Raw genomic sequence first — 11,303 nt, 5'->3', positions numbered from 1 at the left:
ACCTCTCCTCTTCTCCTCAAAAACCTCCCAACTAAACACACGTTTAATTTTAATTCTAGTCTTTCCCATTTTCTGATCATTTCATACCATGTTTTAATTACTTCATGCCAAACCAGCCCAAATGTACAAAGAATCCGGATCGATGGAACTCGTGGCCCCAGATTGACTGACCTCACTCTCGTCAATGTCAAATTGGCAATACATAAATATATTTTTTTACATTTCAATTATAGATTTTTATTCAAGAATCCTCGTTTAAATGTCACTTTAACTGCTGAAAGAATTTGAGAATAGGCTTCCAAATCTTTACAATTTTCCCACTCAGCACAAAAACGAAAAAAAAAAAAAAACCTGACTGACTGATTCCATGCATAAATTGCAAATCTTGTGGAACAGACACTGCTTGTCACGTTCCAAACATAAATTACAGAAACCATATGAGATAATACAGAGTTCAGCCGGGCGAACCTGGTTATCCGAAACTGGGAAATAATTAATGATACACTTGCCGCCTTCGACTTCAACATTCACAAAATCATTTATTAATAAACAACTTCAATGCATCTATTTGATGCCCACATTTTTGCTGCATTAGACAGCTTGTTCTCCTCCACATTTATTCTTCTCAACTTGGGAGATTTCTCAACAAACACCTCGACAGCCTCAGATTCTATCCCACCACAATGCATGATATCCACATTTTCTAGGAATTTGCAGCTCCTAACCACAGAAATCATAGCTGCATTTGTGAGTCCCTTGCATCCTCTCAGCTTCAGATCACTCAGATGAGTACAAGAAACTGACATTGAAATGAATTCCTTATCAAGCAACAACTCATTATGCGACAAGTCCAATTTCCTTAATTGCCTCAGCTGCTGTCCCAAAGTTGCAAGCAACCCCGATTCTCTCTCTACCACATCGCAATTTATCAGTGCCAGTTCTTCAAGCCCACAAGAGGCCATTGATGTGCCAAGAAGCTTTAGACCTTCACCTGTCACAAGACAGCAATTCTGAAGCCTTAGGCTTGAAAGGCCTCTGATATTCGCCGCCATAGCTGACAGGTGGTCGTTGTTGAGGTCCAGAGGTAGACGAAGGTCGAGCTTCTGCAAATTGGACCGGCAATGAAAGAAGAAGTGAAGCAGACCGTCTCGGCTTCCACCATCGTAAACCAGAAGGGAATTCAGAAACTGACAATTTTCAGCTAGATGCAAGAGGACCCCATCAACCACGCTTCTGCAAGTTCTCAGTTCAATTTCTTCAAGATTTCGCAGGCACTGAACAAAGGAGGAGTAGGGCCCACCGATTCCTTGGCAACTCTGGAGCCTCAATTTCTTCAGGTTCTTGCAGCTCCTCCATAACCATCCCGCTCCCCAATCGTCTCTTCGTATGCCCACCAAGCACAGACTTTGCAACCCTAACTCTGCAACGGTTTCATCACTTTCCCAAACCTCAAATTGATTGCTCGGATCAATTTCTTGTCCGCCGGAGGAGGGCCAGGTAATCGCGAGTTCTCTCAGGGATGGAAAAGACAAAACCCACCTAAGAGAGACGGGCCTGGGGAGGTTAATACAAAGAGAAGTCAAACAAGTACAAGCGGTGGAGAGAGAATTCAGAGAGGACAGGGAAACTGGCCCGGACATGAATCTCAGAGCACGAAGCCGGGAGCAGCGAGAGGAAACGACGGCGAGGACATAGTCCGAGACTGCGGAATCGGCGGAGGCGGAGTCGGAGGAAAGAAAGAGAGACAGAGAGGAGAGAGATGAGTGGTCAGATAGGAGGGAAGAGAGAGAAGCAATATCAGAGAAGCGAGGGAGAAGGCGAAGAGAGAGGGAGGTTCTGGAAGAACGAAAGAGGTAAAGCCAGCGCTTGGAGACGAGGGAGACTGAGGAAGACGAAGAAGGTGGAAGCTTCATGAAAATCTCCTGAAGGAGTTCATCGCACAGTATATTATCCATCTCCACGTTGCTTCAGATGATCGTCTAGTTCTCTCGGCTCTCCCCAACTATATAACACTCTTTCCCCTCAATCCCTCAAGCGTTCTGATTTATTTTCCATAAAAGAGACTTTTGCGGTGGAAGGCGAAGCTTGCTTAGACGCAAGAGAGGGGCGTGAACACACGCTCCCGACTTGGCGATGAAATCCAGACGCCCAGAAAATCCTGACGCGAGGTGCGGTCACGCAAAATTCAGGTGATGCTTTGTTTTAAAGAAATACTATTGCAGGTTCCATCTTCAAAGAGAATTTAATGATTAATAAATATATAAATATTTTCAGAAAATAGATATATTAAGAGGTTAAGGAATGAAATGAGATGGAACAGTTATGTGACAGGTGGCAGTTGTTATTGTGGCTTCGTAGATTGTAGCAGTGGGGAATTCGCAGCTCAAGCTTGCTCACAAACGCGTGTGGCTTACAACCTCATAAAATCGGGCATGTATTGTAATTTTCCCAAAAATAAAAACTGGGAAGATTGAACTTGAAAGGCGACGCATAATGCCACCGAAGGCTTCAAATTTTAATAATATCGTTTCTTTTTTCTGTGAAGAAATTTACTGAAGATGATAATTGAAAACTCTATAAATACATTAATAATAATTATAAATTTAAAATTATTAAAATTTTAGTAACAGATCATGATTTAAAAAATTAAAAAAATAAAAAATATATTTGAAATTATTTATAATGCTAGTTAAAATTTTTTGAAATTCATGAATTTCAAATCAATCACTTGTGCTTTTTTTTTATTATCAATATATAAATAAATTACTTAAAAATATACTAAATATACTTAAAATTATTTATAATGTTAGCTTAAAATTTACAAGAGTTGATTGTAAATCACAATCAATTATTTATAATTTTTTACTTTTGCTTAGAAAATTAATAAAAGATACTAAGGAATCTTTGTTATGTTATTTGAGAATTTACAAAAATGCATTGTAAATATGAAGTCAATCACTAAAACATAATTTATTATTAGTAAGAACTATAATTTGTTATTGGGATATTAATAATATAAGGTTTGTAATTGTCATTAATAATCTTATGGGATTATTTATTTTTTTTTGCCAATCTCTTAATTTAATCGAAAGCATACTAGAAGCTCAGTTGTGAAACATTATACTTATGTAATTTATGATTTTTAGCTAAGCTTTTAAAATCTTAAAACTCAAATAACGCAATAATTTAAATATTAGGCTTTGAATAATTCACCGTTAAAGTTTCGTTGGTTACAACTCAGTTTTCGGTATTTAAAAGTTCATACACTTTTAATTAAGTAGGGGTATTTTAGTCTATACGAATTATTTTATCAGACGACGACCTTGGCTTTTTCAATTTTATTTTCAAGAATTTAATGTCTTTTTTTAAGTGTAACCACGGGTCTTTTAAAGTGTTCCAGTGTCATTCTTGCCATGAAAGATTTTTTAAAAAAAAACTAAAACAATTTACAAGGTCTGCAAGCAAAGGTAAGGAAATCTAACTAATCAAGAAACTAATTGAAAAGTTAATAATTAAAATATAATTGAATTATGATCAAACTGATTATAAATAAAATATTTTATTAAATCTGTCAAAATATTAATTTAATGATTCATTGACAAGTTAACCCATAGTTCTATACGATGGTCACAAGAGAGCTGGTTTACTTTCACACTTCACTGATCATGTTTCATACTTCATAGCAGGTTTCCATTTATATATCCGATTTGAAGACCCTGTCTCATTGCAGAGGATTCGGTTGAGGACAGAGAAGGAAATTTTGACTTCTGCCTTCGCAAAATTTGTAATTACAAATTACCCTTCTTCTCTTTCCTTCTGTCCTTCCTCTGCCCCGAGACAAAACGAAACGAGTACGGCATATCCAAATTCATTATAGCTGTGGCTCGCCTGATTATATTTTTTCAATTTGTTGACTTCCAATGTAATTTGTAAATCAAAACCCCTAATATAACCTAACAACTATATGAGCTCAAATACAAAGTTTTAGAGGAGATGACGATGTTAGAAGTTGCGGGTCAATTGTTAACACTTTAAAAACTCAAAGATTAAAAACAAAGAATTAGTGGTGAAATGTAAGTCCAATCACAAGTAGGAACCTAATTAGGTAGCCATCGCAATCTGGTAGGGCCATTCCCTTCTTGAAGTTATACTCACATGAGAGCTTAGCTGACAAAGAAGAATGCGTTATGTCCATTAATAAAATAGAAAGCAGCAAAGGATGGGATATCTCTAACTTCCTTTTGCTGGCACAAAAAGAAAAGAAAAGAAAACTAAAAGAAAAAAGAAAATTGAAATTTGGGGTTTGGCTTAAACAAGCACATCCTCAGCCACAACTCTCACTCGCTATTTTCCCCTCTAGAAGATGATCTTTTTAAGCCTCATCATTCCCCCTCTGTTCCTTCTTAGCATGTCTTTATTTTACTGATTCTAGTCCTATTACATATACACTTCCACTGCCATTTTCCAGCACTAACAGAAAAGGATACAGAGAAAAGCAAGAGGAAAAAAATAATTATAAAAGCTGTTGATGCTGACTACTTTTGACGGGCAATCCATTGAAAGTAGCATTTTAGCTGTGAGGTTTAGTAATGCAGATATATTGATTGTTCCCGTATAGTGAACAATTCACATGTATTCTATTCAGCAGCAGCATATCTTTGTCAAGTCAGTGAAGAAGCAGAAAAATGACACCAAATTGTGGGTTAGGGAATCAGAATCTGCCTTTGCTCTTCTTCTTAGAGGCTTTGCTTGTTATTGCTACCAAATGGGGATCTCAGCTTTTCCCTAAAGGCATATAGTTACTTGGTGGATGGGGGGCAGAAATGTATCAACCATTAATTTTGGAGCATATTATTAGATTATCCCGAGAAAAGGTGAAACAGGAAAAAATGACATTGTAAAGGAAGGAAGAATTATGGCATATATCAGCAACAAGATGGAGCCCATGCATGTATTTATTTGGTTTTTGCCCCAATCAAGTGTGCAAGCAGCAGTAATCAGAAATTTTTACCAGAGACCTAACCATGTGTCCATCTATATCACAACCAGGGACCAAAGATCAGCAGTTGCCACCTACCATTTTCATCACCTCAGAGCTCAATTAAAAAAGTTTCGGAAGAGTTTATTTCACACTACTCACTTCGGAAAACATCCATCCCTCTCTTTCAAACTTAAATCATGCTTGACACTCACTTTCGTTGCAATAAGAGATTAGCTCTAGTTATGTCTATCTTGGAAATTTTTTCTTATATCTATTAAACCATTATTATAAATACTAAAGATACATTTCCCCAATTTAAAACAAATAAATAAATTATCTTTCAAAACAGAAAAAAATCACATCAAGATAAAATTTTAAATTATTTTAAATGTTACAGATTTGATTTAAAATTAAAAAAAAATTCTTAAAAAAAGGTGAGTGTATTTCTAGCTAAAAAAATTTCTTCGTTTAAAAGACGGTTGAAAAAAAAAAAAAAAAGCCTGCCAAAAGGAAGCATTACAATCAAGATAGCAATAAGAAAACAAACAAGGCCCTGCTTGTCCATTAACGAAGAATACATATCAACAATGATGAAATAAGATGTGAATGCATAGTGCCCAGCATGGTAGGTGAACGAGACCCAGATAGAGGTAAGTAGCACTATTCCATACCCAAAGGGTTTCCAACCATTCCCAGAAGTCGCCAACACTAATACCACTATATCCTTCGAATACACCCTTCAATAGAAAGTAACTGGCTGGCGGAAACCCAATGAATCCTAAAACAAGATTACAAGTTATTCTCATAAAAGATATCAAGTTCCTTGCTTTAATGTCAATCTTCAAAGGTCGAGCCATCAAACAAATTGGGACGATAAGTAAAGCCCCAATTTCTGCAGTAGCAAAGTTAATGACTGACGTGAGAGACAAACCAATGAAAGCTGCTGATATAGTTACCGACTTTAAGCTAGCCCATTCTTTTTTCTGGGATCGAGATGCAGCAGCTTCAGAAAATGAAGAACCCAATATCATGTAAGAAACTAGAAGGCCAAAAACCGATAGCAGAATCCACACTATGAAGCAAGTTTTTGTGGTTAAATTGGGCATTTGACTTATGAAATATGGGAGAACAGAAACAACACCCCCCCATAAGTGGAACACAAAAACCTTTCTGGCTGACTTCAGCCATTTCCAAGAATTGAAATTGATGTCCATTTTGGATGCAGGAGAGGCTTGAGAAGCATATTTCTCTTTTGGTTGGGTAGAATCGGAATTACTAGCTTCAACGTGAAGAGAAGCCGCAACCACGGGAAGTGGAGCAACAAGTAGCGCAAAAGATATCATGTAAACTCCAACAGACACAAACTTACTAGGGGACGTCAAAAGGTACAGAAAGAATGACTGATGAAACTTCTCAAGAAGGTTGTTTACTGAACGTACGACTCCTTCTAGCAGCCTGCAGCAAACAAGAAAACCTTTGGTTACAATGACCAATTAAGGACAGAAATATAGGATGAAGTTGGACCATATATTCAATTAAAGAAAGTGCATTCATATGATTGTGTATCAATATAAAAATAAGCTGATTTAATTTAATTCTTAAAAAGCTAGATGCTTTTCCACAAAGCATAGATTTGCTTGTTAAACCACTAGCCATTCTTCGAAACAAAATTACCTCCCACAAAAGGCAATAAAAAAAAAATTCCAATCATTACTCAATTAATTGTCATCTTAAAGATTGCAATAATTACAACTCTTGCAATCTTTAACACCACCATATAATAAATTAATACAGCAATAATTATAATTGCAAGCCAACTATTTTAATTTTCGAGACACATCTAGCAAATAGAAACAGCAACACAGATAAATGATTACATACTTTCCACCACGGATAAGGAACTCATTACGCCTGGATACTTTAGCAAGAGGAACTTTTGATGACATTTCCAATGTAATCGCATCAACTTGATAATCACGAAAGGCACCATGAGGACCAGTGGGAACACCCAAACCCTGAGAAAGAACAATATACTTATTATAAAAACATTTATAGAAGTGATCTCTCTCTCTCTCTCTCTCTCTCTCTCGGGGAAGGGGGGGAGTTTAACAGAATAAAACTTTAGATAGGTAAAACACCTGGTAATACAATGAACTTGCAAGTGTAGCAGTGCCCTCAACATACTCAGTGGCAGGGATACCAAATTTCCACTGGGGATTCAAGCTCCTAGAAATTTGTCCCAGTGATTCAAATATGACACCCAAAGTATAAAGCCACCTATTGTGCAGTAGAGACCACACCTTCTTTACCTTTATCTGCAAACCTTGCTTATGTACTGCTAGGTAGTTTACAATATTGATGAGGTCAAGGTTTGGCATCTGCCCATTGGATGCCTCAGCATAAATATTAACAGTGTCCTCAAAATAATCACTTTGCTTCGCAACTTTAATTACAAGTGCTGCAGCCATAGTTCCAGCACGTCTGAAACCATCATATAATTTTTTCTCAGAATAAGGCTTCTGTCCAAGTTCGTAAATAATATTGCTCTCACAACATGTTTCACTATTTACTACGTCAACTCTGCTAAAACTAGGGGCTTGATATTCTCTTAGCCAAGCAGCAACAGCAGAATATTCTCCATATCGGGAATCAGCAACAAGCCATATGATATCCTTTGCTAGCCAAGTAGCCCGAGTAAGAAGTGAAAATACTGAGTATGCAATGCCCAAAGAAAAAGTCTCCTCCACACCAACTTTAAATGAATTGAAAGGTGTCACCAAGACAATGGCTTCTTTGCCATCCCCACGCGGTGCTCTTATAATTCCAACTGTGTTAATTCCAAGTGATGAACAACTAATATTTTTCCCGATATTCCCAGAATCAGTACTTGTAAAAAAGTGCAGCGGATGAAACTGGTTCAACTGAGGGTAAAACTTGTGATGAGTAACTTCAGCACCCAAGTCTGACATATACTGTGCTATAAGTCTTTGACTTTCTCTGCATTGAAATACGAATTGAATCAAACTTTATTTTATTTTATTTCTTTTATTTTGAATCTCTTTTGCTGACAGGTAAGAAGGGAAAGCAAAGGATAACATTTGATTAAATGTTTCGATTTGAGAGATGATTAAATTATCTTGCACACTTGCTCAAACATCTAATATAGTAAATTTCAGCATTGTTATTCATCAGTTTTCTTAAAAGCTGTAAAGGAACACTCCTTTGTCGTTCCACATGCAAATGTTTTTTATTATATATTGCAAGTGTTTGAACCGTTGCTCACATCTCACCCTACCTTTACCACCTGAACTAGCCTCAGGTAGCCATTCCACATGCAATTTCATCACCGAAGTCCTTTTTCAATATTTTTCAAACTCATCATTGCTACTGCCTTCTTTTAGAAAGAATGAAGAGCCTGATTGGGTCATTCTGTAGTGGAAATAAAAACAGTATGCATACTCCATCAAAGAAAAAAAAAGCAGCACACTCCAACGGCATGACAACCTTTTCAGAATTTAGAATCATCTCCCTACTAGAATTTACTCTAGAGGCAGAGTTTTTTCAACAACAGTGAAATAGTGAATGACTGAAGGGAATGTATCATGTGTAAAATAGAAATCCATCCAAAAAATTGAAAAAGTGCCACATGCCGAAAGCATAATTAGCTTTTCAGTATCTATCTATATTTATCTCTCAACAAGCTTCAAATCTAGATGCATAACTTTATCAATTATTGCCAATGACTGAAAATATCGTATAAACAAAAAGGAGAGATGAAGGTCATAGATGAAGAGAAAGTGCTTACAATTCTGACCCCCTGGAAGTCAGCTGCAAATCAGTTAAGTCCTTCAGCAATTTATTTGCCACTGAGGCATCATGACCACAGAGCATATTGTTTGCAGAACCTGGATAATAATAGCGCAGCCAAATATAACGAACAATTAAAAAAGAAAAAAGCCCTTTAACATGAAAGTCTGGGATTCAGGTGGCCTGAAGAAATGGAAAGGTCCTCCCTCTTTTCTGGGTATACTAATAATCCAATTCAAAATGGTACAGATCATTGAGTTTAACAAGTAAATACTCGGCTTTCACAAACCAAGCAACAGACAAGTGAGACCATATGAACTTTCTGTTCATTTATTTTCCTTGAGTTTACTATGAGCAAGGTTCATCTAATGAATCGTGCAATGCAGTGGGGAGGCGAAGTAGAAATATAGGAAAGAGCAGTTGATCCTATGAAACAACGGTCCGCAGGATTAGAATATTTCAATTTCAAATCAGCTAGCAACCAGTGACTTTAGGTTAAGTGACAAAATGGAATGAGATATCCAGCCAAGACTACTAAAATAAGGGATCGCTAACATCACCTTGATGGTTTTCTAGCAGCCAAAAAGGGGGCAAACAATCAAAACTATCATTCGAAACAGAAATTCCACAAGAAAAAACGTACTTATGTCAAGAAACAATCCACTAGGTTGCTCCCAGAAAAAAGAAAAAAAAAAACTTGGGAACCATTAAAGTCACCAAGTAAATAGAGAAGTCGCCGAAGCGAACTGAGGTGATTTGCAGGGAAAAAAAAGATCAGCTCTTCATATGAATTTAAAAAATAAAATAAAACAAATAGATGAATTTGACCTGGCATGAGCGCATTCTCGGAAATGTAGGTGTTCTTGGCGAGAACCGGCAGCAGTAGAAGGGCCAAAACCCCGGCCGTGAAGCAAACAATACTGGAAGCGAAGACCCACCATTCCAACGATAGAATGCAGCGAATTGGCTTTATCAAAGTGAATATAAAAAGCATAAGAAATAAAAAGGGTTGAAGTGGAAGAATGAATACCTGACAAAGAGACTGTGAGAGATCAGAAAAATCCCCAAGCGCACAATTGGACGCTGTTTCAGCTTCAGCGCAGCGATCTCAGCCATAGCTTCCGGATTCGACAAGCCGAAGAACTTTGCGCAATTCAGTGTGGATGTCAGCTAAATCTCGCAGTCCATGGCTGAAAGGAAGAAGATGAAGGTTGCCTTCTGCTCTTTCGTCCGTCTGTTCCTTTTTTTAATTATTATTATTATTTTTTCCCCCCTTACTTCCTTCTTGCTTACTTGTTTGTAAGCTGGCAAAAACTCTAACCTAGAAAGTTAACTTTTTTAAGCTTGAGTTTTTTTTAAAACCTTAATATTTAAAATCTAATTCTTAGTATAACGGGCTTAGCCGGCCCTACGAACTTTAGGTCCTTTTAACTATTTTTATTTTTTTAAATTTTTTAATCAAACAAAAAATTATTTCATTTTAATATAATATTCGATCAAGAAAGGTACAAAAAAAACTAATTAAATAGCATCTAAATGAACTAAAAATATAAATAAAATAATATCAATGCAATAAGCAATTGATCGGTAAGCCGATAAACACCCAATCAAAATTAGAAGAGTAAATGTTGAATTGAATGAATCATTATCATGGATCTAGATAAATTAAAGATTTAAGGTTGTGTTTTTTTTAGAAAATAGCAACAAAGAATTTCTGTATGAAATTTATATCAATTAAGAATCAATTGTTGTCAAAACCTGAATGAAAAATAAGCTATAATGAACTATTATTAATTTAAAATGAGTTGTTATTAAAACCTAAATGAATATTTATTGATAAAGGCTAACCTGAATCTACAAGTATCCACTCAGATTTTGATAAGAAGCGATCATTGACTGATATAATTTTTTATCAGTGATTCTTCATTGCTATTTTTCTTTTTTTTTTGCCTTCCATCCTCAGTAAATATGAGTTTATATGTGATGTGGAGTAAGATTTAGTTTAATTGTTTTTTCAAATCTAAAAAGAGTGAAAATTATGAGAATTAATTAAAAAAATATGCATATACGGGCTCAAAAGGGTTGGCCCTCGCCCAGCAGAGCCGACTTGTTTAAGCCCTAGATTAAATGGGCTAGCTCGTTTAAGCTTAATTTATTATTTTGGAGTCCTATTTACAAGCTTAGTCCTAATGTTATAAAGCTTAAACGGGCTAGCCCGATAGTCTTGACCCGTTTTTCCAGCTCTACTTATTTATTTGATATAATATTTATTATTTTTTTTTTTTGATTTTTTTGGTATAAACCATCTGATATCTTAAGTATCTTAAATTTATTGCCTGTTCCAGATTAATCCAAACAGATCTTACAGTAATAATAAGGTATCGATGGAATGATTTTTTTGAGATCGTGTTAATCGTCACATCTGTCACTAATTCAAACTCTCACTCTGAAAAATATCAATATAGCCTTTGTTAACTCTAACGGGCGCCTATTGATATTTTTTGATTTTGGAAGA

At 36.0% G+C, this 11,303-nt stretch overlaps 2 protein-coding genes across 3 annotated transcripts; both read right to left on the bottom strand.

Moving 5' to 3' along the window:
* Positions 1–234: 234 nt before the first annotated feature.
* LOC129284434 (F-box/LRR-repeat protein 4) lies at positions 235–2,134 on the bottom strand. Its single transcript, XM_054919924.1, has one exon. The coding sequence runs from the start codon at positions 1,953–1,955 to the stop codon at positions 543–545; it is 1,413 nt and encodes a 470-aa protein (XP_054775899.1). The 5' UTR covers positions 1,956–2,134; the 3' UTR covers positions 235–542.
* A 3,381-nt stretch (positions 2,135–5,515) lies between these two features.
* LOC129303866 (uncharacterized) lies at positions 5,516–10,045 on the bottom strand. Of its 2 annotated transcripts, XM_054943416.1 has the most exons (6): positions 9,819–10,045; positions 9,617–9,708; positions 8,787–8,886; positions 7,120–7,978; positions 6,863–6,996; positions 5,516–6,436 (listed from the first exon to the last, which is right to left on the bottom strand). In XM_054943416.1, exons 1-6 carry the CDS (start codon positions 9,902–9,904, stop codon positions 5,563–5,565), a joined length of 2,145 nt encoding a protein of 714 aa, XP_054799391.1. In that variant the 5' UTR covers positions 9,905–10,045; the 3' UTR covers positions 5,516–5,562. The 2 variants fall into 2 exon arrangements, with proteins under 2 accessions (XP_054799391.1, XP_054799401.1); XM_054943426.1 differs by lacking the exon at positions 9,617–9,708 and having other exon boundaries at positions 9,819–9,940.
* Positions 10,046–11,303: the final 1,258 nt, after the last annotated feature.

Source organism: Prosopis cineraria, unplaced genomic scaffold (assembly GCF_029017545.1).
Source record: "Prosopis cineraria cultivar Desert tree isolate PC_DT_omini unplaced genomic scaffold, ASM2901754v1 PC1, whole genome shotgun sequence".
Taxonomy (NCBI): Eukaryota; Viridiplantae; Streptophyta; class Magnoliopsida; order Fabales; family Fabaceae; genus Prosopis; species Prosopis cineraria.
This window is presented reverse-complemented; position numbering and strand designations above follow the sequence as displayed.

Coding starts and splice junctions, on each gene's coding strand:
- LOC129303866 (XM_054943416.1), bottom strand. CDS start 9,904: ATGGCTGAGATCGCTGCGCTGAAGCTGAAACAGCGTCCAATTGTGCGC. Junction 8,887..9,616: donor CGAGAATGCGCTCATGCCAG/GTCAAATTCATC, acceptor ATTATTATCCAG/GTTCTGCAAACAATATGCTC. Junction 7,979..8,786: donor ACTTCCAGGGGGTCAGAATT/GTAAGCACTTTC, acceptor ATTTCAATGCAG/AGAAAGTCAAAGACTTATAG.
- LOC129284434 (XM_054919924.1), bottom strand. CDS start 1,955: ATGGATAATATACTGTGCGATGAACTCCTTCAGGAGATTTTCATGAAG.